At 38.6% G+C, this 23,882-nt stretch overlaps 1 protein-coding gene across 1 annotated transcript in view; it reads right to left on the minus strand.

The window, feature by feature from the left end:
• The window catches only part of LOC124606774, a 243,173-nt gene that overhangs the window by 110,053 nt on the left and 109,238 nt on the right, over positions 1–23,882 (minus strand). The window contains exon 8 of the mRNA XM_047138830.1: positions 1,611–1,922. Coding sequence (XP_046994786.1) covers positions 1,611–1,922 — 312 coding nt within the window. The remainder of the gene's footprint in view (positions 1–1,610; positions 1,923–23,882) is intronic.

Consider the following 23,882-nt stretch of genomic DNA (forward strand, 5'->3'; position numbering starts at 1 on the left):
TAAACACCAGCTTGCTTGGTGACTTGTTAGGGGACATTGTCGATCAGATGCCCAATGCCAGAGTTTGCTACTCAGATAACTTCATTTATGCTATAAACAGACATGCTATCAGCACAACATACTCCCCATATAGCCATGAAGTACAACTGCACCACCAGCTCTGACTCAGTACCAGCTGCAGCCTGAGATTCTTGCCCAGCAAGAATGCTCCACTCCCAAGCCATGCCATGCTATTTATGGCCACAGCTGGGATCCCAAGAATGTATGGGCACCAAGGGCCATGAGTTTAGTGCCCACCCTACATGCCGGACTTGGGCCAGGAGCACTGCTCTATACTGTATGAGATCAGTACATGAGTCTGGTTCATGTGAACATGCATTTCCAGGGCAAGGAGGTCAAAATGCCCACCTTGATAATCTGCCCCACCCTCCAACAATGTCAACACTGCATAATACAGCCAGTGGTGTACAAGAGCTGGCTAGTGACCATTTCATCAAGATTCAAGGATTGGGGATTATTGTTAACTTATGAGGTGTAGCACTGTTTTTGATTAACATGTTTCTGTTTTCACAGGTAGTAGATAACTGTTACTCTTTGTATGACATCAGTTTGGCCACATGAATATTAATCTAGCAGAAGTACACAAATACCAGTTATTTAGTATATCTAAGGGAATGTCTGAATTATTTTCTTCTTTTCTTAGAGCAAGTTTATTGTTAATGTAATGCTGAAGTTTAGTTTCTACCAGATGTTTCTCTTTCATTAACATACAGTGTGAACATTAATAAAACCAACAAACTGTAGTGATCGATTTCTGACTGGACATGGGGGAAAATAGGTCCTACGAACATGTGTCCTGAAAAGCATTGTTGCCACAGTAGATAGTGCTGACTAATGAAAGTTCCTCTGACCATACACCAAGTGTTCTTTGTGTGTTGCAGGCTGTGTAATTGTTGCAGCATGCTGTAAGCAGCAGAATGATTTGGTATTAATGTCAGAAACAATCTGAGATGGTGTTTGTGTATGGTCAAGCAGATGGAAATGGTTGAGAGGCAGCATAGCTATACCAAAATATTCTGTAGAATATGGTCCTCCAAAGCTGGTGTACACACAGTCTGCTGCCTCCCACATGTTCATCTGTCTGCAAGATCACATAATCACAAAAAACCTGAAAAGGGCTTGAAATGTTATCTGAAGTGGTTGGCTTCTGTAATGGTTCTTGTTTTGGTGGAGCTATGCTACCTTTCATCCATTTCCAACTGCTTGTATACGAACACCATCTCAGCTTGTTTCAGACATGAATACTGGACAGTTCTGCTGCTTGCACTACACTGCATCAATCTCACAGCCTGAAACACACAAAGAACACATGCTACATGGTCAGAGAAACTTTCACTTGTCAGCACCATCCACCATGGCAACAATGCACTTCTGGTCACATGTTCAAGGATTTTTTCCTCTATTTCCACTCAGGAAGCTGAAACTGCAGTTTGTTAGTTTTATAAATGTTCATCCTGTGTAGGTTGACATGCTCCTCAACCCTGAAAGTGTAACTGGTGAATAAATAATAACTAAAATAAAAATGAAAGTTTAGTGAATATAAATAATACCTTTGACAGTTATCTTCCATGCAGATGCAGTAACTTTGGTCCCAGAAGGAGATTCTGCTGAAAGGGTCCACTTTTCAGGACCATAAGTGCCTGAAGTGGAACCTTCACCTATAATAATGCCACATTCACTTGAATCTGAATGTAAACCCCAGTATCTGAGATCTGGAGAGCTTAGATTCAGAAGATCAAGAACAGTTCCATTAGGAGTTGTTGCCATACAAGATGAACTGATAGGGACTGCAACATCCAGCTTAAAATAAATGTCTTCATTTTCCAAAACAGATGCTTCATTGGGAGAAATATTCGGTGACTCTGAAAAGAATCATCACCAAAGTGCAAAATTAAGTTTTCAGCTTGTAAAGCACATCAGTTGTGGCCTTTTTATACTAATAATATATATTTTTATCTCAGTTTTGCATATACTAAGGCTGAAAAAATAGCAGTTTAAACCAAAACAAAGACATGTGTCGCTAGTTGAATGCTGCCTCAAGTAATTATAATGAACGTAAACTAGGTTTCAGTACCAAAGTAAAAGAAATTTAAAGCTATTTGCTCTTGCAATACTAAAGTACTCTTATTTTTTGTCATTAGCTGAATGGTTCTCAACATTTCAAAATTTAATGCTTTCCAGAATTACAATAGTCAGCTACACATCCATGTCTAAGTCTGAAGATATATTCAACAGCATCATCTACACACATGGCACTCATTAATTTACTACAGTGCAATGTGTTTCATATCTTTGTGGCTGCTCAAATTGCAAAACTTGTTGCAAGAGAAGAAGAAAGAGCTCTGCAAGTGCACTACAGGGACAGAAGACATGTCTGAGAGGCTGTAGACAACAATAGCTGTGAATGTGTGAGTGGGAGCATTTTAGCCAGCCATTCGCACATGCTCCAGCACATCTACAATATAAAGTGATATTTGTGCATGGATTGAGGATTTTTTGGTAGGTAGTGTGCAGCAAGTTATTTTGGATGCAGAGTCAACAGATGTAGAAGTAACTTTGTGTGGGCGACAGGGAAGTGTGTTGGGACCCTTGCTGGTCATGTTGTATATTAATGATGCTGCGGCCAATATTGATAGTAACTTCAGACTTTTCACAGATGATGTAATTATCTATAATGCCGTACTGTCTGAAATAAGCTGCATAAATATTCAGTCAAATCTTGATACAGTTTCCAAATGGTACAAAAATTGGCAACTTTCTTTAAGTGTTCAGAAAGGTAAAACTGTGCACTTTTCTCTTATTATAATATCAGTGAGTCATAGTTAGAATCAACCTTTACAAAATAGGACTAACAAGGGATATTGAATGTGCATGGAGCAGGGCAGCATGAATGGTCACACGTTTGATTGACCCATGGGAGGGTGTAACCGAGATGCTGAAGAAATTGTAATGGTAGACCCTTGAAGGTAGATCGAATTTATCCTGAGAAAGCCTACTTACAAAGTTTCAAGAATGGGCTTTAGGCCTAAATGATGACTCTAGCAATGTGCAATAACACCCTAGGCATTGTTTCCATAGCAAATATGAGGACAATATTACATTAATTATAGCAAACATGGAGGTATTTAAACAGTCATTCGTCCCACAATCTGTATTTGAATGGAACAAGAAAAAACCCTAATAACTCATATGATGGGTTGTATCCTGTATCATGCACTTCACCGTGGTCTGGAGAGTATAGATGTAGATGTAGTTGAACCTTGCTGACATACTTTGTAACTGATTAACTATGTTCTGTATGGGACCAACTTTTATTGTTTTATCTGCTTTGGGAAAACTTAACTTTATAAGGATGAACTGCTGATATATTTTTATAATATAACCAAAGATATTAATTATACCAGTTGAAATCTACAGTCATCAGTGCGTAAATATTCAGGTAAAGCAATGCTAGCTGGAGACAACTTTAACATACTGAGTAAAGACTGTGAAGTCTATGGAAACAACTACAACCATCACACCCTAGAAAAAGATCTGGTCAAGAACCAGAGAGAATTCTGGTCCAGTGTAAAATTGCTAAGTGGGTCTAAGGCTCATTAATCAGTTGGTGGGACAGCTGAAGATAGCAAAATGAAAGACAAAATTTTAAATTCCACATTTAAGAAATAATTCACACAGGAGAATGTTACAAAAATACCAGTGTTTGACCATTGAACAGGCTCCTGTATGACCAACATAGTAGTAAGAATCCCTGGAGTAGAAAAACAACTGAAAGTGTTGAAAAAAATAATAAATAAATCACCAAGTATCAATGGAATCCCAATTTGGTTTTATAATGAGTGCTCTATGGCACTGACTCCTTACCTGGCTTGCATTTATCACAGATCTCTCATCTAGTGCAAAGTCTTGTATATAATAAAGGTAGAAGAGCGAATTCACTAAATTACACACAAATATTCTTAACATCTGTTTGCTGCAGAATTCTTGAACATATTCTGAGTTCAAATATAATAATTTCCTTGAGACTGAGAAGCTTATCTCCACAAATCAGCATGGTTTTAGAAATAATCAGCTGTGTGAAACTCTGCTTGCCCTTTCCTCACATGATATACTGTGAACTATGGATGTAGGCAACATGCAGATTCAATATTTCCAGATTTCCAAAAATCATTTGGCACTGTGCTCCACTGCAGACTGTTAACAAAGATACGAACATATGGAATAGGTTCCCAGATTGTGAGTGGCTTGAAGATTTCTTAAGTAATAGAACCCAGCATGTTGTCCTCGATGATGAGTGTTCCTCAGAGACAAGGGTATCATCAGAAGTGCCCCAGGGAAGTGTGATAGGACTGATGTTGTGGCAGACAGGATGGGCAGCAATCTGCAGGTGTTTCTTGATGATGCTGTGGTGTACAGAAAAGTGTTGAAACTGAGTGACTGTTGGAGGATACAAGATGCTTTAGACAAAAGTTCTAGCTGGTCTGGGCATAACATTGGAAAGCTATACAAAATAAAATGAGCATACAAGGGTTGTGGTAGGGAAGGCAAATGGTCAGCTTCAGCTTAACGGAAGTATTTTGGGAATGTGTAGTTCATATGTAAAAGAGACTACATAGGATGCTGGTGTGACCTATTCTTGAGTACTGCTTGATTGTTTGTGGGTTCTGCACCAGGTCAGATTAAACAAAGACATCGAAGTTGTTCAGAGATGAGCTGCTATATTTGTCACTGGTGGGCTCAAACAATGCGCAAATATTGCAAAGAAACTTTGGAAACTCAAATGGGGATCCTTGGAGTGAAGGCGATATCATTTTTGAGGAACACTATTGAAAAAATTTAGAGAACCAAATTTTGTAGCTGACTGCAGAATAATTCTACTGCCCCCAACATACATTTTGTATAGGGACTATAAAGAGAAGATATGAGAAATTAAGACTCACATGGAGACATTAGTTTTTTGGTCACTGTATTTGTGAATGGAACAGGAAAGGAAATGACTAGCAGTGGTACAGGGTACCCTCTGCCATGCACCATACAGTGGCTTCCAGAATATGTATGTAGATGTACATGTAGAATATTCACTCATTGGGGAACTAATTGTATTTGCATATTCATCTGAGCCTTGTGGACTGAAAAACAGAGACTGCTTATTTAAATGGATGAAAGTTCTTTGAATATTGAATTGGTGGGATTTTCTATTTTTCCTTCACTAATTTCTCTGCAGTAGTTGTATAATAAGAACTGAAATTGTTTGCAACTGCCCATAATCAGTGACCTTTTTTCATCCTGTGATATATAATATTCTTGTGAGTTATCTTCTTCCACATAAGATACTGGACAGCTTTACACATGGAGTTAATTTTATTTGTCATTTTCCTTAATTTTTACCACTTTTATTATACATCTCAATCTAAGTTGATTTTTTTAAAAAAATAAGTAATAATTTCATGGCTGCTGTTAGTTTTTGAGAGCAAAAAATCTTTAATTTCCTGCTTCCTAAATATTTACTGCTAATATGTTTATCGTCTGGAGAACTTGGGAAATCATTTGCATAATGTATGGACAAGAATGGAACTAAAATGGAATCCTTAAGGACATCAACATGTACATTTCTTATTCTCCTTTTCAGTACTTTTTCTTCATCATACGTATTTTTCGTACACTGTTGTTTGCTTTTCAAAGATGTTTGTAGTAATTGTAGTAATTGCTTCATGATTTTCTCTGTCAAATCTTTGGAGATGTCCAAGAATACCTCTGCTGCTAGGGACTTTCCACTTATTTTTTCAAGTATATAACTGTACTGCTGCTAACATGGCACTACAAACTCAACAGATACCATGCTGAAAGACACCTAACATTTCAGCATTCAAGATGATTTTTTAATATTATTTTTTCAATCACTTTACTGACTACTGAATTAGAGCAGTAGATATGTAGTTCTGAAAATGCTTTACTTCCCCCTTTTTGGTTAAGAGTTTGACTACATCCTTTTCAACTCATCAGGAAATACATCATCTTCAAGAATGTGATTTATTGGACAAGCAAATGGTTTCAGTAGCTCATGTTTGGATTTCTTCAATAAAGCTATAGGAATTTAATCTAATCCTGTTGATTTTTTTCTAATGCTATCAAGCAGCTACAGAGTGTTATAAGTGCTGGCAGTTATAATGCTCCTACTCACAATATTGCCATAAACTGATACAAAAAATATAGTTCTATTTTTCTATTGGCAGGTTCTTTTTCCCCTTAAAGTGGGGGTGGGGTGGGGGATGGGTAGGATGAGATGGGGGAGGGGAGTGCAGTGCTTTGCATTATATTAAAAATTCAGGAGCAACAAAGATAATGCGTTTGATACTTCTTGAAGAACTGATGTTCTCAGCAATTGTTGATCATAATTATATCTTATTTTTGCATGGCAAGTCCTGGATTTTAATTACTCGCAACCAGTTGTTTGAAACAAGTTGTTCTTGTTTAAATAAAGTTTCAGAGCCAAAGTTCTCTATTTATTCATAAGCTTTAACTTTTTCAAATAAACGAACATCACTAAGAACAATCAACTAACTCCTTCTGATACTGACGTAATGGCTCCCTACAACTGACACTTTGACCTTGCAGCAGCTTACTGCAAAGAAATATTACAATTGGCAATCACTTTTACATTGTTGTAACTTTAATTTATCATGATTTACAATGAAAAATGTTTTGTCTAAACAGTTTTAAATATGACAACATATTCTGCAAAATGCATAACAGATCTGAAACACAGTATTTTGTTAAATAAAAAGCATACCTGTACCAAATTTTGCAAAAATGTTTAGTTTTAACCATTAAGGTTAAGATATATAAATTTTAGTGAAATAATTCAAATATTTTAGTCCACTTCAAATGTAGCGACACCAATGTTAAAATTTTATTATTTTGTACTTTTATTGTACTAAACTTGTCCAGTAAGTTGATAACATACTAAACGTTTCTATATTGAAAATCTTGTAAATTCCATTAAAAAGTTCTATGTAATTTGTACAAAACTTTCATTTCATGAATAAATATTTACCTTCCTCGGTCTTTAAACTGTTTTCTTGACTGAATGTGAACATGTGTGCATTGCATCGTTAGCTGAACAGCAAGGAGAGTGCTTTGTTGGTGCTTTCCACTTTTGCAATTTTGACTGAGACAAGTCCACACTGCAGTGTTCATTTTCAGCATGCCAATGTAGAAGTTGTCACAGAAGTAGCTAAGCAATAAATGTTTGCAATTTGTGCAATTATTTATATGTAAAAGCTGTTTGTCTGAGACAGCATGAAAAAATTCATGTGTCAATTTAAAATTTTACATTCACACATTTTGGAGTTTGTGTAATTTCCGCATAATCTTTCATTGATTATATCAATACCTGTTTGTATTGTGACAGGACCTGTATTGTGAAATTTGGAACATTTGTAAGTGCCATGATAAACTCATATTGGGACTGTTATCATCAATTGTAGACTTAAGTTTCTTTGTGGTCTTTGAAAATTTTTGAGTACATTGGACCTATCCTTGTTCAATACAATTTTTCTATTATTTCATTGTGGAATCACATGAGAAATAGGTTATTTCTGAGAATTTTTGGGTGCTTACAAAACTATATTTTCATAAGTTGCCAGTACTAGTGTTTTGGATAGGTTATTTCAAAGGAAATCAGTATTTGAGGGTTTCTCCCAAAGAACAGATCACCCTCAATTTCATTCTATATCCATGCAAATAAATATACATTTCTGAGAATTTTCAGATGTTATAATTGACTACTGCATAAAATGCTTTGTAGTAAATAAGCATTTGTGATTTAGTTACAGTTGCAGATGTTGTACCTAACATGTTGCTGGTTACACACAGATTTCCATTAAAGAGGCGTATACATTATCTACATTTATCACAAATTAGGTATTTTTACGTTTGCTAACAAATATAATTAAGCTTAAAATGTTTTAGAAAACTAATAATTTTTACCACAGGTTTTTCTGTTGCTGCACTAGAAATTTCATTTTTTGTATATGCTTCAGTTATTCTAGGGGGTTAGTAACTTTTTAGATCAACAGATTCAAAGTTAATCAACAGGCTTAGCTTAAATTTGTTTGTTCACTGTCTTGAATACACTGCATCAGCCAAAATCCAGCCCTCCTGTGAATGCTTTTTTCAGTGTATTGGAAGAGCTTCCAACATGCATGTGCCTGCAGCACTAGTACCAGAGGTAACCCATGTACTTGTCTCTCCTGTGGATCCTGTCTGGTCTGCAGGAAGAACAGGATCTGTCAATACACATCCACTTGATTGAAAGTGGCATTTCAGTGGTAGATTTAGCCATCCTGTACAGGGTGGATGGGGACCAGGGAGCGCTCGGAGTGTTTTACTGATCCCCCTGACCAACAATTTTAAGGTGCTGTTTTTCACCAAAACTGAAACAGGGCTAGTGGGACTCACTTCACCTGTTTTGGAGAACTCTGTTTGTCTGGTGTCAAGAGGAGGCAGATGCAAAAGGGTAGGAGTCTATTAATCATTGGCAATTCAAATTCCCATCAAATGATGGTATTCCTTAGGGAAATGGCTGCAAGGGACAGGAAAGGACACCAGGTGCACTCAGTTTGTATGTCTGGGGGCCTCATTCAACATGTTGAAGATTCTATATGGCAGCCATTGAGGGAACAGGATGCAACAATTGCAGTTTATGGTGCATGTTGGAACAAATGATGGCTGTCACTTGGTCTCTGAGTTCATTCCAGTGACAGGCAGAGAAAGTTGAGAAGACCAGCCTTGCATACAGAGTTTCAGTGAATCTGCTCACAGTTTGCAGCATTGCCCCTGGAACTGATTGGTGCCCCTTGGTTCCGAGTTGATTGAAAAGCTCAACCAGAGACTTTGTGGGGTTCTGTGATAAGCTAGGCTGTGACTTTGTGTATTTGTGCCATAGGGCTGAGAACTGTAGGGTCCCCCTAATGGGTCAGTGACTGCTACCCAGGTAGCTGACTGTATGTGGGGTGCACACAAGGTTTTTATGATTAGGCAACTCTCCATCTAATCCAGATAATGACAACTCTGGGAAACCTGGAAGTATCAGTATAAGATCAAAAGAAATGCCTCCGACAGGTGAGAGTATCAAAATTATAGTGATTAACTGCTGAAGCATTTGCAATGAAGTGCTCCTGAAAAGCAGCGAAGCTCACATGATACCAGGCAGAGAAAGCTGGTTGAAACCTGAAGTGGATAGCAATGAGATTTTTGGGGAAAATGTAAGTACATGTGGAATGTATAGGCTACTGATATGCCAACCAGCTTGGATTTGGAAAACATCACTTATGTCAAATCCAACTCGCACTTTTCTCACATGAAATACTGAAAGCTTTGGATCAAGGCAGCCAGGTAGATACAGTGGTTTTTGATTTCCAAAAAAGCATTTGACTCGTTACCACACCCACACTTATTGTCAAAATTATGATAATATGGGGTAAGTGAAATTTGTGACTGGACTGAGGACTTTTTGATTGGGAGGACACAGCATGCTACCTTGGACAGCGAGCCATTGACAGATGTAGAAATAGCTTTGCTTGTGCCCCAAGGAAGTGTGTTAGGACTCTTGCTGTTGAAGTTGTATATTAATGATTTTTCAGACAATATTAATAGAAACCTCAGATTTCTTCTGGGTGACACAATTACCTATGATAAAGTATTGTGTGAAGGAAACTGGATAAATATTCATTCAAATATTGGTGAGATTTCAAAGTGGTGGAAAGGTTGGCAACTTGCTTTAAATGTTCAGAAATCTTGTGCACTTCACAAAATGAAAAAAGAAAATGTAGCATCCTATGACTATTACATCAATGATCACAATCAGAATTGGCCAACTCATACAAATACCTGGATGTAAAATTTTGTAGGGATATGAAATGGAATATTCACATATGCTCATTTGTGGGGGAGCAGGTGGTAGACTTCAATGTACTGGTAGAATGCTGGGGAATTGCAATAAGTATACACGAGAGACTGCTGACACATCACTTGTGTGACCCATTCTGGAATATTGCTCAAGTGCGTGGAACCCATACCAAATAGGATTAACAGGGATATTGAATGTACACAGAGTAAGGCAGCGTGAATGGTCATAGGTTTGTTTGACCCATGGGAAAGTGTCAGGGAGATGCTGAAGAATTTGAAATGGCAGGTTCTTGAAGATATAGACACAAACTATTGCAAAAGTGTACTAACAAAGTTCCAAAAATTGGCATTTAATTATGACTCTGGGAATATACTGCAACCCCTATGTATCATTCACGTAAGAATCATGAGGACAAGTTTAGAATAATTGCACATGCACAGAGGCATCCAGACAATCAATCTTTCAATGCTCCATATGTGAATGGAACAGGAAGAAACCCCGATACCTACTAAAATAGGATGAACTCTCTTCAATGCACATCATAGTGATTGGCAGAGTATAGATATAGAGGTAGATGTTGATATGGGGATGTAAATGTATGCACTAAGTTGTCACTTGACTGAACTCTTGCTCTTTCATAAGAAATAAAATGGTGATCTTTCACATTGTAAGTGTTAAATCACTTTAATTGGTGTTATACAATGATTAATATGTGTAATAGATATCTGCATAATCATAAACTACACAGCAAAAATTTTGATGCATCGTATTCTTCAGTTAAAACATGTATGACTTACTCTGGTATAAAAATCTTGGCCTGTTACATAACATAGTGTTCTGCACTTCTGTTTGTCAGAGGTTTCATATGTATTTATTTATTTATGTATTTTTTATTTATTTATTTCTTATTCCATTGATCTCAAAATCATGAGCACATCACATGAGATGTGAAACAATGAAATGAGTACCCTTAGCTGCATACAGGTATTGATATAAGTCAATGGGGACAGTTGAAAATGTGTGCCCCAATTGGGACTGTAACCCAGGATCTCCTTCTTACATGACAGATGCTCTATGCATCTGTGCCACCAAAGACACAAAGGATAGTGCGACTGCAGGGACTTATCTCTGGCATGCCTCCCGTGAGACCCACATTCACAACTTATTGTCCCACACTATATTCATAGTGCCCCTGCCCATCGTACTCATTACTCATGGCTTTACTGCCGATTCCCATAAGAGTTCAGGCACTGTTTGTGCATCTGCACAGAACAATATGGTCAAATGGACAGTGATCCTTAACTATATATATATAGGAAGATGGTATCTGTTCTTTCGGACATGACCAAAAGAACAGATACCATTTCATCCGTATATATGTGAAACAAATCAGCCAGAAAGATGTTTATAAAACAGTCCTATTTTACATCACTGATCTCTTTTTCTTTTTTAATAAAAAAATCCTGGATAATGTGCATACACCTTAAACCTTCTTTAAACATTTACAAAAAATATATATCAATTTTGTACATTTGAAGCTTTCTCAAAAAGTTGTGGCATAAGCTACGAGAGACTACTTTACAAATCATTCTGATAGCCTTTTATTGGACCACAAAAATTTTCTTTGCCATAGCTGAATTCCCCCAGGAGATAATCCCATAGCAAATAATGGAGTGAAAATACAGTTCCCATAGTATGCAGACTTCATGGTGGTTAAGTCTCCACTGTAAGATGTCATTCTGATTGCATTTGTAGCTCAGCTCACTCTTGTAAGTTCTGTTGGATATGAGAGGATCAGTTCATTTTACTTTCAATGTGTGCTCCAAGGAATTTATGTGTGTCATTCTTTCTGTCTCTTGATTTCCACATGTAACATTTATTCCTTCTCATTTATTGTTTTGTTGCAGAACTGAATAAAATTGGTATTATGTGGATTTCTTGAAAGACAGTTCTCACAGAATGATTAACCATTTCAGAGCATGTGTTGTTTATGGACTCCTCAACACTGCCATCTGGTCATCTACTCATGAAAATTGTGCTATCATCAACAAAGTAAATTTACAGGGCCAGCTTGCATGCAATTGTAGATCTTTTATAAAGATCAAAAACAACAATAGACCCAAAACTGAGCTTTGAGACACAATACAACCAATAGGAGTCCATTCAGGTTGCCCAGAAGTATCTCACACCCCACTTGACTTGTTTAAAACTACGTTTTTTGTGTCTAGAGATATGATTGCAGCCTTATTCAAACTAATTTGGCTTTCCCCATGAGAATATGGTGACTGACACAACCAAAACCTTGGATAAGTCACAGAAGACTCCTGTTGCTATCATGTTTTATTTAGTGATTCAACAACTTAACATGATCTGTTCAACAGGCCTTTAGAAGGTCAAAGTGGCTTTAGTTGATAATTCTGTTCTTTGTGAGGTATTTAGTAACTTTGTATTCATTAATTTTCTGGAATTTTAGGGAAAACTATTAATTATGAATCAGGGCAGTAGTTAGTGAGCCGAGTTTTGTCACCCTTATTGTATAGGGGATCAACAATGTCATATTTGAGTCTTTCAGGAACAATGCCTTATTAAATTGAAACATTAAAAATATGATACAGAATATTACTTATCCATAGATATGAATATTTCAATAAATTATTATGTAAAATAAGGGAAAGGCAACCAGTTACCTGTAGAAGATTGATGCATGGTGTGCAGAGACATGCAATAAAAGGCAGTTAACATTAGCTTTTGAGTTCATACTCTTTCTCTGGTAACAGTGCACACATTTACATGCACAGCCACACAGACATAAAGCTCACAGTAGCAGTGACACTGATTAATGAATATGAATTATCGAAAGCAGTTGTGTGGATAGATGGAGGTGATGAGGTGTAGGGAAGAAGGGGATAGCAGGATAGTATGAGGCAGGTGTTTCACCACATGGCTCAGCATCTGAACAACGAGATGAAAGGAATTCAGAGGGTAGAGCATATAAGGGACATAGGGAGGGAGAAGGGGACAGGGAAGGGCCAAAAGCAGAGGAAGGTGCTGTTGAAGAAGAAGACAGGGAGCAACATGTTGCCACAATATTGCCTATCGCCAGGTATGCACACTGATGGATATTTGATGCAGCTAACTAGGGCTGACCATGAGTGGCTCTAGTCCATTCACGCATTTTTGTAGCATGGGTGTCAAATAAATTTCCTCTTGCAGAGTGGAGTTCAGAAAATGTGAGAAAGTGCAGGTATCCTGCTTGTGTGACGGATATTTGGGTTTCACATGCTTTGTTGTGACATCAGCACAACTGTGATGGAGGCAACCAGTCTGTGGTGATTGGGTGGTGGTGCATGATGTCAGCACACAAATGCACAGTGGGTGTAACCTAGCATGGCTGGCTAGTGACAGTAGTGGCAGGCAGCATTGGTTGTGTGTTACATGAAAAGTTGTCATCTTGACAAACACACTGATACTAAAGTAACGAGTTGGTTAATGTGGGTGGTACAGATTGAAGCAGGATGTGTGGGTATCACCACTAAGTCAGTTGTGCAGTAGGCCAACTTTACTGTTGCACTCATGCACTTTCACTAGTTCATAGGCGAAGTAATGGTGCTAAACTGTTCACTTTGACCATGTGCCCATAGTCATGTTGTACAAATGGAGAAGATGTCTTAATTATTGACGACGCCTTTGGCACAATTGTTTTATTTATCTCCAGTGCAGTATGTAATTTTGGATGTTTTACTTCTGATGAAGGTATATTTATATGTACTGAAACCTTGGTCAAGAATTTTAATAAAATTTTTATCCTGCAACTGTTTTTGGCTGTCATCCTTTATCGTGAATAAAGTAATGAAATAAATTGTTTACTACTTTCACTGTTCACAAACTCATTTTTCGTACATGTATACATAAGTGTTAGATCACTTTCAGTTTCATGTGACTCACACTGATGAAAGTTTATCACCACTTATCTACCCTAATGACCACATTGGAATCACCAGTGAAGTGGAAATGTGTAGGTATGTCAGTCTTGCAGTAGGTCGACTTTAATGTTGCACTGATGCACTTTGTTCAGGATGTAGGTTATGGTGACAATGTGATAATGGGAACTGATAAGTACACTTGTCGAAAATCTGTTTATGCTGCCAAATGATCAAATAAACAAGTGACAAAACCGAAGACCCCTCACATGTCTAATAACCAGCAATTGTGATAACTCTGCACAACAGTTCCACCTGAACACCAATCCTGGAGTTGTACACACCTCTGTGATGACTGTGTCAGTCATGTGAGTGCAGAAGAATAGTGACCAGGCATCCAGAACAAAACAAATCTTTTGACTGTGATTTTAGGGTATGATGTATTTCACAGACATGATGGAGCAAAGGTGGAAATAAACAAATAGAGCCAAATACACTTCTGCACATATCTATCAGGAGCTCACATTAAGCTCAACCAACAAGGTCTGCAGACTGAAGTTGTAGATTATTAAAAAATGTGTCAGCTCAGTTCACACTGCCGTTGTTTTTCCTCCTGACCTGTGCCCATGTGCACCCCACATTGCCACAGTTTTGCCTATCAGAAGGAATGCACACCAATAGACAGCTAAAGCAGCTAACGTGGGCTGGCTATAAGCTGCTGTGCTCCATTCACAAATTTATGCGGTGGGGCTGCCACAAGATAAATAAATGAGTGGACTAGCACATAAGGTGGAAACAGAAGACAGTTTGAACAAGATAGATGACAACAAAGACTCACAAGAGCTTTACATAAGAAGGAATGATTGTTACATGTTCCAATATATAAAAATACATATAAATATCCAAAAAATATTTTGAAAACATAATGTGACTGCATAGATAAAAAATCTATGTCCCAAGCAGCAGCAGGAATACACACATGAAAGGTATTATGTGTACAAGCTTTTGGAGCCAGTGGCTATTTCACTTGTTTACTTATGTTAACAATGAAGATTAAAAGACAGTTTCCCCGTATATCTTTTCTGGTATTGATTTCCCTGTATGTATATGGGTCCATTGTTACTGATGATTTTGGATATAACAACTTCATTGATTTACAAATTAGTCTATAATAATTTGTTTGCAGTTCTTTAGACTGCAGGGACTTCTCCCGATTGTCTTTTGCCAATGTATTTGCAGATTTGGCAGCTATTTTCTTTTCCAGCCTCCACCTACCTTATTTATATCTACTTATTTCTCATTTTTGTGCTTTTCTTTTCTTTGAGTCGCTCTGATTGGCTTTTGCTGCTGTCTCCTACATTAATTTATTTGCCAAACACATTTAGACTATGTATTCAACTATGACCTATTTCTGTTAGCCAAGTTTTTAAAATTTTGTTTCTTTTCACAACTTTCGCTATCAATTTTTTTCTTCACCAATAATTTTTTTGTGTCATACAGTCACTTTTCTTGTAAGAAATTCTCTCCCACTCAGTAACCTCCTCTTCGCCCTTGTCTGTTATTATGGTTTTTGTATGAAGTTTTCTGATTTTCTGATGTTTTTTCTGTATTTTCTTGCTTTTCTTCTGTTTTTCCATCTTTCTCCACCTTCTGCTTCCATTTTTGGCACTCTCACCATATCTAACACTCCAAACCCCCTACTCTTGCCGTGATGAATCTCATCACATAACACATCTTTGTTTCAAAAACATGCTTTTGCACACTCAAAGCAAAGGGCCCACATTCTGTTTCTTGAAACCTACTTTTCCCCTCATATTACTCTTGTAGGTCTAACACTGAATGTCCCTGTTTCTGGATTTAATCCCATTCTTCACCAGCCTCTTTTACAGTTTCAAATACAGCAATCTCTTTCTCTTATCCAGCTAATCTGTGACCTAAATGCCGCATATGCCAATTCCCACTTCACCATACTTCTCTCCTTTTACAAAATCCTGCAGTTATCGACCCCTCACCTTTCCTTGGATGACATTATCCACCAAGCCAACTTTAACCTGCAATAACACCTCTAAAAACTATCTCACCTTCTCCCTGACTATCTCAGCAGTGTTGTTTCCCTTCCTGTCCCTCTACAGCTCTGTAACATGCTACATCAACCACCACTCCTCTCCTACAAACCGAGCTTGGCCAACCTCCACAACATCTCCCAACCTTCACCACTGCCTCCCACACCAGTAATAACTTATAATTACAAGAACTAGTCACAAGAGTATAGTGTTCTCAACCTTTTGTCTATAGCGCTCTCTCCTCCTAAATTATTTGTGTTATCCAAGGGTCTTAATTTCAGCCCTAAACCTGTACTTAATCATGATGTTTTAGTGAAAGTCCTACTTTCCTTCACATATAATCAACTGGAAATATCATTTCCTACTCAGCACCCATCTGATTCCAAAACTGTGTTGTCCTACATACCTTAATCAACTTTATACAGGGTGGCGCAGGGGAACGGGAAATTTTGAATGTTACAGTTGGCAGCACTGTGGCTCTGGCAGATGTTCGAAACTTTGCACAATTGATGTGAACGCATTGCCATTTAGTAATCATGGAGAATTTGACTGGTGCGGAACGTGCAGTAGCTGTGAGAGCGTTTTACAAAAATGGTGATAGTGTGACTGCTGTGCAGAGAACATTTCGACAGCATTACCAGCTTGGACGTCATGGACGTGTCCCATCTGCGCATGCGATTACAACATGGGTGCATAATTTTGAAGAAACAGGATTTGCCTTGAAAAAGAACCCTCTAGGTGGCATTCCAACGGTACGTACCCCAGAGAACATTGCAGCTGCTAGAGCTGCAATCGAGAGAAGTCCTCGCCGCTCCGTTCGACAGCATGCATCTTCGCTAGGGATTAAGCGACAAAGCTTACAAAGAATACTCCATGAATTAGACTTCCATCCCTATAAGTTGCAGATTGTGCAACACTTACATGAACGAGACCCAGCGTCACGTATGGAGTTTAGTAGCCAGATATTGGCTAAAATCAATGAGGACGCAAATTTCCTTGGTAACTTATGGATATCAGACGAAGCCCATTTCCACCTGAACGGATTCGTGAACAAACAGAATTTTCGTTATTGGGCACAGGACAATCCTTGTGAGTTTCACCAGCGACCACTACATAGCGCCAAGGTCACAATATAGTGGGCTGTATCATGTCATGGTGTTATTGGCCCTTATTTTTTTTAATGTGAGGATGGTAGTGCAGTGATAGTAACATCCACTCGATATGTTGAAATGCTTCAAACATTCTTTACACCGAGTCTGTACGAGCTTAATCTTAACGTCAAAAACATGTGGTTTCAGCAGGACGGAGCCACGTCACACACTGCTCAACAATCGATGGCAGCAGTTCATCAATTGTTTGGAAGATGCATTATTTCATGTAATGGTGGCCTGCGAGATCCCCTGATCTTAGTGTGTGCGACTTCTCCCTGTGGGGATATCTTAAAGGCAAGGTGTACCGTACATGTCCTGCAACAATCCATGAACTGTAGGAGAACATTGAAAACAAAATCACTGCCATTCCCCAAGATTTGCTACACCGCGCATTCCAGAGTTTTCATAACAGGCTGTTAGAGTGTGAATGCCGAATGGGAGCACATCTTTCTGATGTCATCTTTAAAAAGTAAAGAGACACTTTTGGACATTTTGATTGTAAAGACATACTGAATAATGGCATACTGAATACATTTACTTTTGTTAATAAATTACTAGTTTTATGAATTTATTCATGGAAATGACGTTATTTCAAAATTTCCCATTTCCCTGCGCCACCCTGTACTTACCAACAACTGTTTCACCGCTGAGTGGTAGACATACAAACAGATCAAGGGTACAGCCATGGAAACCCTTTTCATTGGTTACTTGAAAGGGGCTTTCTTTGGATCTGTAAGCATTCAGCCCTACTTTGGTTTAGACACATTGATGATGTCTTTTCCATATGGACTCATGGTGAGGCAGACCTGTTAAATTTCCTGGAATCCTCAAATGGATTCTCCCAACTAAATTTCACATGGCCCTATTCTGAATCTCATGCTACTTTCCTTAATATTGATCTCACCCACACTGAAGGTGAGCCACAAATTTCCACCCATATTAAAACTGTTAACAAAGGACAGTACTTACATTTTGACAGTTATAATTTTTTCTGTGTCAAATATTCTCTACCATACAGCCTTGGTATTCAATGGAAAGTTATGTGTTCAGATGCAGACTCTATACAGCAGTACACCTTCATTCTCACCTCAGGCTTCACAGGATGTAATTACTGCACTATCCTACTTAAAAAGCAGATTTACTGGGCCATAACATCCAGTCCTGGTACTGCTGATCCCTTGAAAAATCAACTTCAGAGTACACCACTTGTCACCCAGTATTATCCTGGTCTTGAATGTATTAATCAGATATTTTATAAGGTGATGACCTCCTAAAATCATACCCTGAAATGACGTCCATTCTGTCTGAGATTCTGCCCACCACACACAACATATATTATTGTCACCCTCCAAATTTCCACAATGTCCTTGTCAGACTCTATGCCCTTTCTGTAGCCATCGTCCTACACTATGGCTCCTACATCTGTGACCATTCCCGCTGCAAGACTTGCCCTATGCTCTCTCCTGCCACCACCTATGTCAGCCCTGTAACTGGCAAAACATATAATATCAAAGGTAGAGCCACCTGTGAAATGACACATGTCATATACCAGCAGTTATGTAAACGCTGTTTAGTGTTTTACATCAGTTAACTACCACAACATTATCAGTTAGGATGAATGCACATAGCAGAGGGTCTCTATTGGCAACACACAATACCCTGTTGCAGAGCATGTACTACAACATGACAGTCGTGACCTTGGTGTCTGTTTCACCACATGTGTTATCTGGATTCTTCATCCAGACATCAGTCTCTCAGAACTCTACAGGTGGGAACTGGCACTACACCATGCCTTGGTTCTCACCACCAGGCTTTTATTTACAGCAATTTGTTTGGTCTCAGCATTTCTTCACATTAACTATTCCTTACTTCACTTTGTTTTAATTTTCTGCATCTTTCATTTTCTCACCTGTCTATATGTTACCACACCCCTTCCACATCTATCACATAAGATGCACTTAGCTTTTCACTGTTATTAACTCATACACGATGTTTTAGCAGTAATCTCTCTCTTGCATATTATTCTATCTTCCGCTTTCAAGATTTCAAATCTCATCTGGTGCAGTCCCCCAACACTCAATCTGTCCTTCGCATCCCATCTGGCATGTCTGCCATGATGCAGGTAATTTTTCCAAACTTTACTGCTTTTCCTAAACCTCACCAGTCCTTTTCCTTTGCCCCTCTTCCTCCCCTTCAGCCCTGCTGCCAGAAGAAGGAGCCACTAGATCCAAAACCTTGCACACGTAATACCTTCTATATATGTGGCCTCCTGATGCCACTTGGTGAGCAAATTTTTTTAGCTATCCTGTTGCACATATTTTGTATATCTTTATTTGCACTTGCCACTTCTTTAATTAGACATGGCCAATAACAGTAAGTCATGTCATTGTAGAACAGGGAAGACAGTTACATTGGTGCTTCTCAGCTTGTGCGTTCTTCTCTTGAGCATTATTGCTATGTGAGGTATGCATTTTGTGTGATACTAGAGAAGACAGTAAAGTAAAGAAGTAAATCAGGGGGTCTCAACTAGGAAATTTGTTTAAGAATATGATAGAAATGAATGGAGGTGAAAGCGATATTTATTCAGTGCAATCAGTGGTAGAAAGAATTTTTCTAGATTCCAAGAAAAAAGGAAAGAGCAAGATTGTCCATTCAGATAGCTGTGTGCATTAACCCCCACTTATAGGATTTAGCTGAATGTAGTTTTTAGGTCACTTTCCACATCCAGCTAGGTGAATAGTGTGTTGATACACCGTGCCTCAGTTAGATGATTAACAAATATTTTAGAAATGTTCTCACTCTTTCAAATGGGAAACACTGAAGTGGACAGATGGAGTACACAAATTCTGTCCTGTGTAAGGGGAGTTGGTATATGTCAACAGGAAGAGCATCCATCCAACCTCTACCACTAGCATAGTGAAATGCAGATTAACATGCCAACCCCATAAGACACATGAAAGACTAGAAGAAGAAGAAGAAGAAGAAGAAGAAGGAAAAAAAGAAAGAAACAAGCAAGATGGTACAGTAATCCAGGATGGGTAGATGACAAAAAATTGGTAATATATCATAGAAGCAAATCACTAAATAATGCAAGGAATAAGCTACAAGGGGTATTTATGTAGCAATTGATGTTGAAGAGCTCTAAAACAAACTTTTCAATTAAGTTACTACACTCCTGGAAATTGAAATAAGAACACCGTGAATTCATTGTCCCAGGAAGGGGAAACTTTATTGACACATTCCTGGGGTCAGATACATCACATGATCACACTGACAGAACCACAGGCACATAGACACAGGCAACAGAGCATGCACAATGTCGGCACTGGTACGGTGTATATCCACCTTTCGCAGCAATGCAGGCTGCTATTCTCCCATGGAGACGATCGTAGAGATGCTGGATGTAGTCCTGTGGAACGGCTTGCCATGCCATTTCCACCTGGTGCCTCAGTTGGACCAGCGTTCGTGCTGGACGTGCAGACCGCGTGAGACGACGCTTCATCCAGTCCCAAACATGCTCAATGGGGGACAGATCCGGAGATCTTGCTGGCCAGGGTAGTTGACTTACACCTTCTAGAGCACGTTGGGTGGCACTGGATACATGCGGACGTGCATTGTCCTGTTGGAACAGCAAGTTCCCTTGCCGGTCTAGGAATGGTAGAACGATGGGTTCGATGACGGTTTGGATGTACCGTGCACTATTCAGTGTCCCCTCGACGATCACCAGTGGTGTATGGCCAGTGTAGGAGATCGCTCCCCACACCATGATGCCGGGTGTTGGCCCTGTGTGCCTCGGTCGTATGCAGTCCTCATTGTGGCGCTCACCTGCACGGCGCCAAACACGCATACGACCATCATTGGCACCAAGGCAGAAGCGACTCTCATCGCTGAAGACGACACGTCTCCATTCGTCCCTCCATTCATGCCTGTCGCGACACCACTGGATGCATGCTGCACGATGTTGGGGCGTGAGCGGAAGACGGCCTAACGGTGTGCGGGACCGTAGCCCAGCTTCATGGAGACGGTTGCGAATTGTCCTCGCCAATACCCCAGGAGCAACAGTGTCCCTAATTTGCTGGGAAGTGGCGGTGCGGTCCCCTACGGCACTGCGTAGGATCCTACGGTCTTGGCGTGCATCCGTGCGTCGCTGCGGTCCGGTCCCAGGTCGACGGGCACGTGCACCTTCCGCCGACCACTGGCGACAACATCGATGTACTGTGGAGACCTCACGCCCCACGTGTTGAGCAATTCGGCGGTACGTCCACCTGGCCTCCCGCATGCCCACTATACACCCTCGCTCAAAGTCCGTCAACTGCACATACGGTTCACGTCCACGCTGTCGCGGCATGCTACCAGTGTTAAAGACTGCGATGGAGCTCTGTATGCCACGGCAAACTGGCTGACACTGACGGCGGCGGTGCACAAATGCTGCGCAGCTAGCGGTTCCTGGTGTGTCCGCTGTGCCGTGCGTGTGATCATTGCTTGTACAGCCCTCTCGCAGTGTCCGGAGCAAGTATGGTGGGTCTGACACACCGGTGTCAATGTGTTCTTTTTTCATTTCCAGGAGTGTATATGATAATAGGGTTTAAGGAACTCAACATTATGATCTCAAGCAAATGATGTAATATAATGATTTCCTGTCTAAAGACAGCTTCTGTTTCATTTTAATGAAAAATGATTTTTATTCATAAAGAATGTGAAGATCTTTTTCTTGAATGAAATTTTACAACTCTTAACAAAAGGCAGTTCTTTCTGCACATTAGAGGCAGAAATGCTTTTTGCTATGTATTGGGCCAATTTTTCATTAGCAATGATTGAGAGCTTTCCAAAAGTGTTGCTACAGGTACTGATTTTCCAAAAATACTTCACCCAGTGTCACTCTCATTTATTGATTAATTGAGGGAGTTCATTGGCTCTCATCATCTTATTACCTAATTACCTTTGTGCGTGAAGAAAGAAAGAAACAAAGAAGTGGTACAATGGTAAAATAAAATCATTTATCCTAGACAACTCCTGTTCTACAGATGAATTTCTATCTGAAAAGTAATAGCATAAAAAACTTGTTTTTAAGTGTAGTTCCATGCGTAGGACTACAAAAAATAGCGTATTCATCAATGTTAACACTAATCATGTATACATATCATTTCAATAAAAGAATCAATAAAATGTTCTATGCAACACATAACTAACTGTGAAACTAAAATAAACACATTGGAAAATGCCAGTTATTCATTGTGAGTAGTTGTCTTATAAAATATGGCTAGTTACTTTGTAATAAATCAGACATGAAAGTAGTATGGAAGAACTACAAAGTTAGTAGTAATGTACATTGCCGAAGACACAAAGTTTGCAACATAAGTACATTTGGACATTGTGGAAAAGATAAAATGTGAGTATTACCTTTTTGCAAATGTAATGCTTTCTGTAAATAACAAAGAAACTTTATAGAAGTACTTCATGCTAACAATTTAAGAAATGAATTAGTTGAATGCCTTATAAGTTCATGGTGAATTTATGAAAGGTTTAATTATCACACACTGCACTCTAAATTTCCATATATAGAGGCCCATTTTGTGGTTGATGAAACATGTGTCACTAAAGTAATACACAGTTTTCAGCACTGGGATATCTACGCCTCATATGTGTCTACTGCTATCATCTAATGAGTGGATTTCAGAACTTGGAGAAAAATGCTATGGACTGTGCACTGCATACATCAATTGGTGCAAGTGACAATGTGTGGGTGGCATGTTGGCATGTGCTTAGACTTTTCATGATGCATCTCTTCCAAGAAAATCAAATCAAATGACCATTTTCTCCATTCTGAGAATGTCTGAAATAAGTAGCTGTGTTTCCTTGTACATTGTAGGGATTGCTTTGAAATTGTACATCACTTCTGAGTAATTCTGCTTGTTCATAAATCACTTGTAGTTAGCTGATAATATGTCCCATAAAACTTGATAGAAAGTAAAAACCATTGCTATGTGTTATGTCAAAGCCACAGGCAAGTTTAATGTTGGAAAATTGTGAGTGATATTTCATGTTTTTCATTGTCATGAGCATAAATGTGTTCTGGTACTGATTTATTATACATTTTCTGTATTTATCAATGTGATGAAGTGCCTCTACAAACAAAAATTTAATTTTGATGATCATATGTTCAAATGATGCTATGGTGTTTTTACTTATTTTGCATTGATATAGCATGCTTTTTCTTTCGTTTATGTCATTACACATTCGTTTTATATGATTTCTTCCAAAGGCTAGAGTTTTCTCTTCTCTCTTTAGACATATCATAAATTTATTTTATTTATTTATTTCTTACACCATGGATCCAACTGTGACAATTTCACATGGATGTAGTGTGTGTCAATTTTTACATTGTCAATGACAAGTACTTGTACACTATGTTTACAGGTAAAGAATATAAAGTTATTTAACCACTACAATGATCCATAACACAATATAATGGAATGAGAATCCTTAGACCTACAGATTACAGGTATAAAACAAAGTAAATTAAACCTGAAAAGGTCATATAACCCAGACTGTTAAATATAAGCAGTTAACACTAAAAGAGTTACATATGTGACAAGAATGTTCAGCTTAATGTTCAATTTATATGATAATACATCTTATTTTAAGGGCGTTTCTCACTGTGTTTCATAAACTCTTCCAAACTGTAAAATGACATGGCTAAAAGAAATTGCCTCAGAAGCTCTTTAAATGTAGATTTGTTGGCAATTTCACATTTGATTTCTGGAGGAAGAGCATTAAA

This window comes from Schistocerca americana, chromosome 3, assembly GCF_021461395.2.
Source record: "Schistocerca americana isolate TAMUIC-IGC-003095 chromosome 3, iqSchAmer2.1, whole genome shotgun sequence".
Taxonomy (NCBI): domain Eukaryota; kingdom Metazoa; phylum Arthropoda; class Insecta; order Orthoptera; family Acrididae; genus Schistocerca; species Schistocerca americana.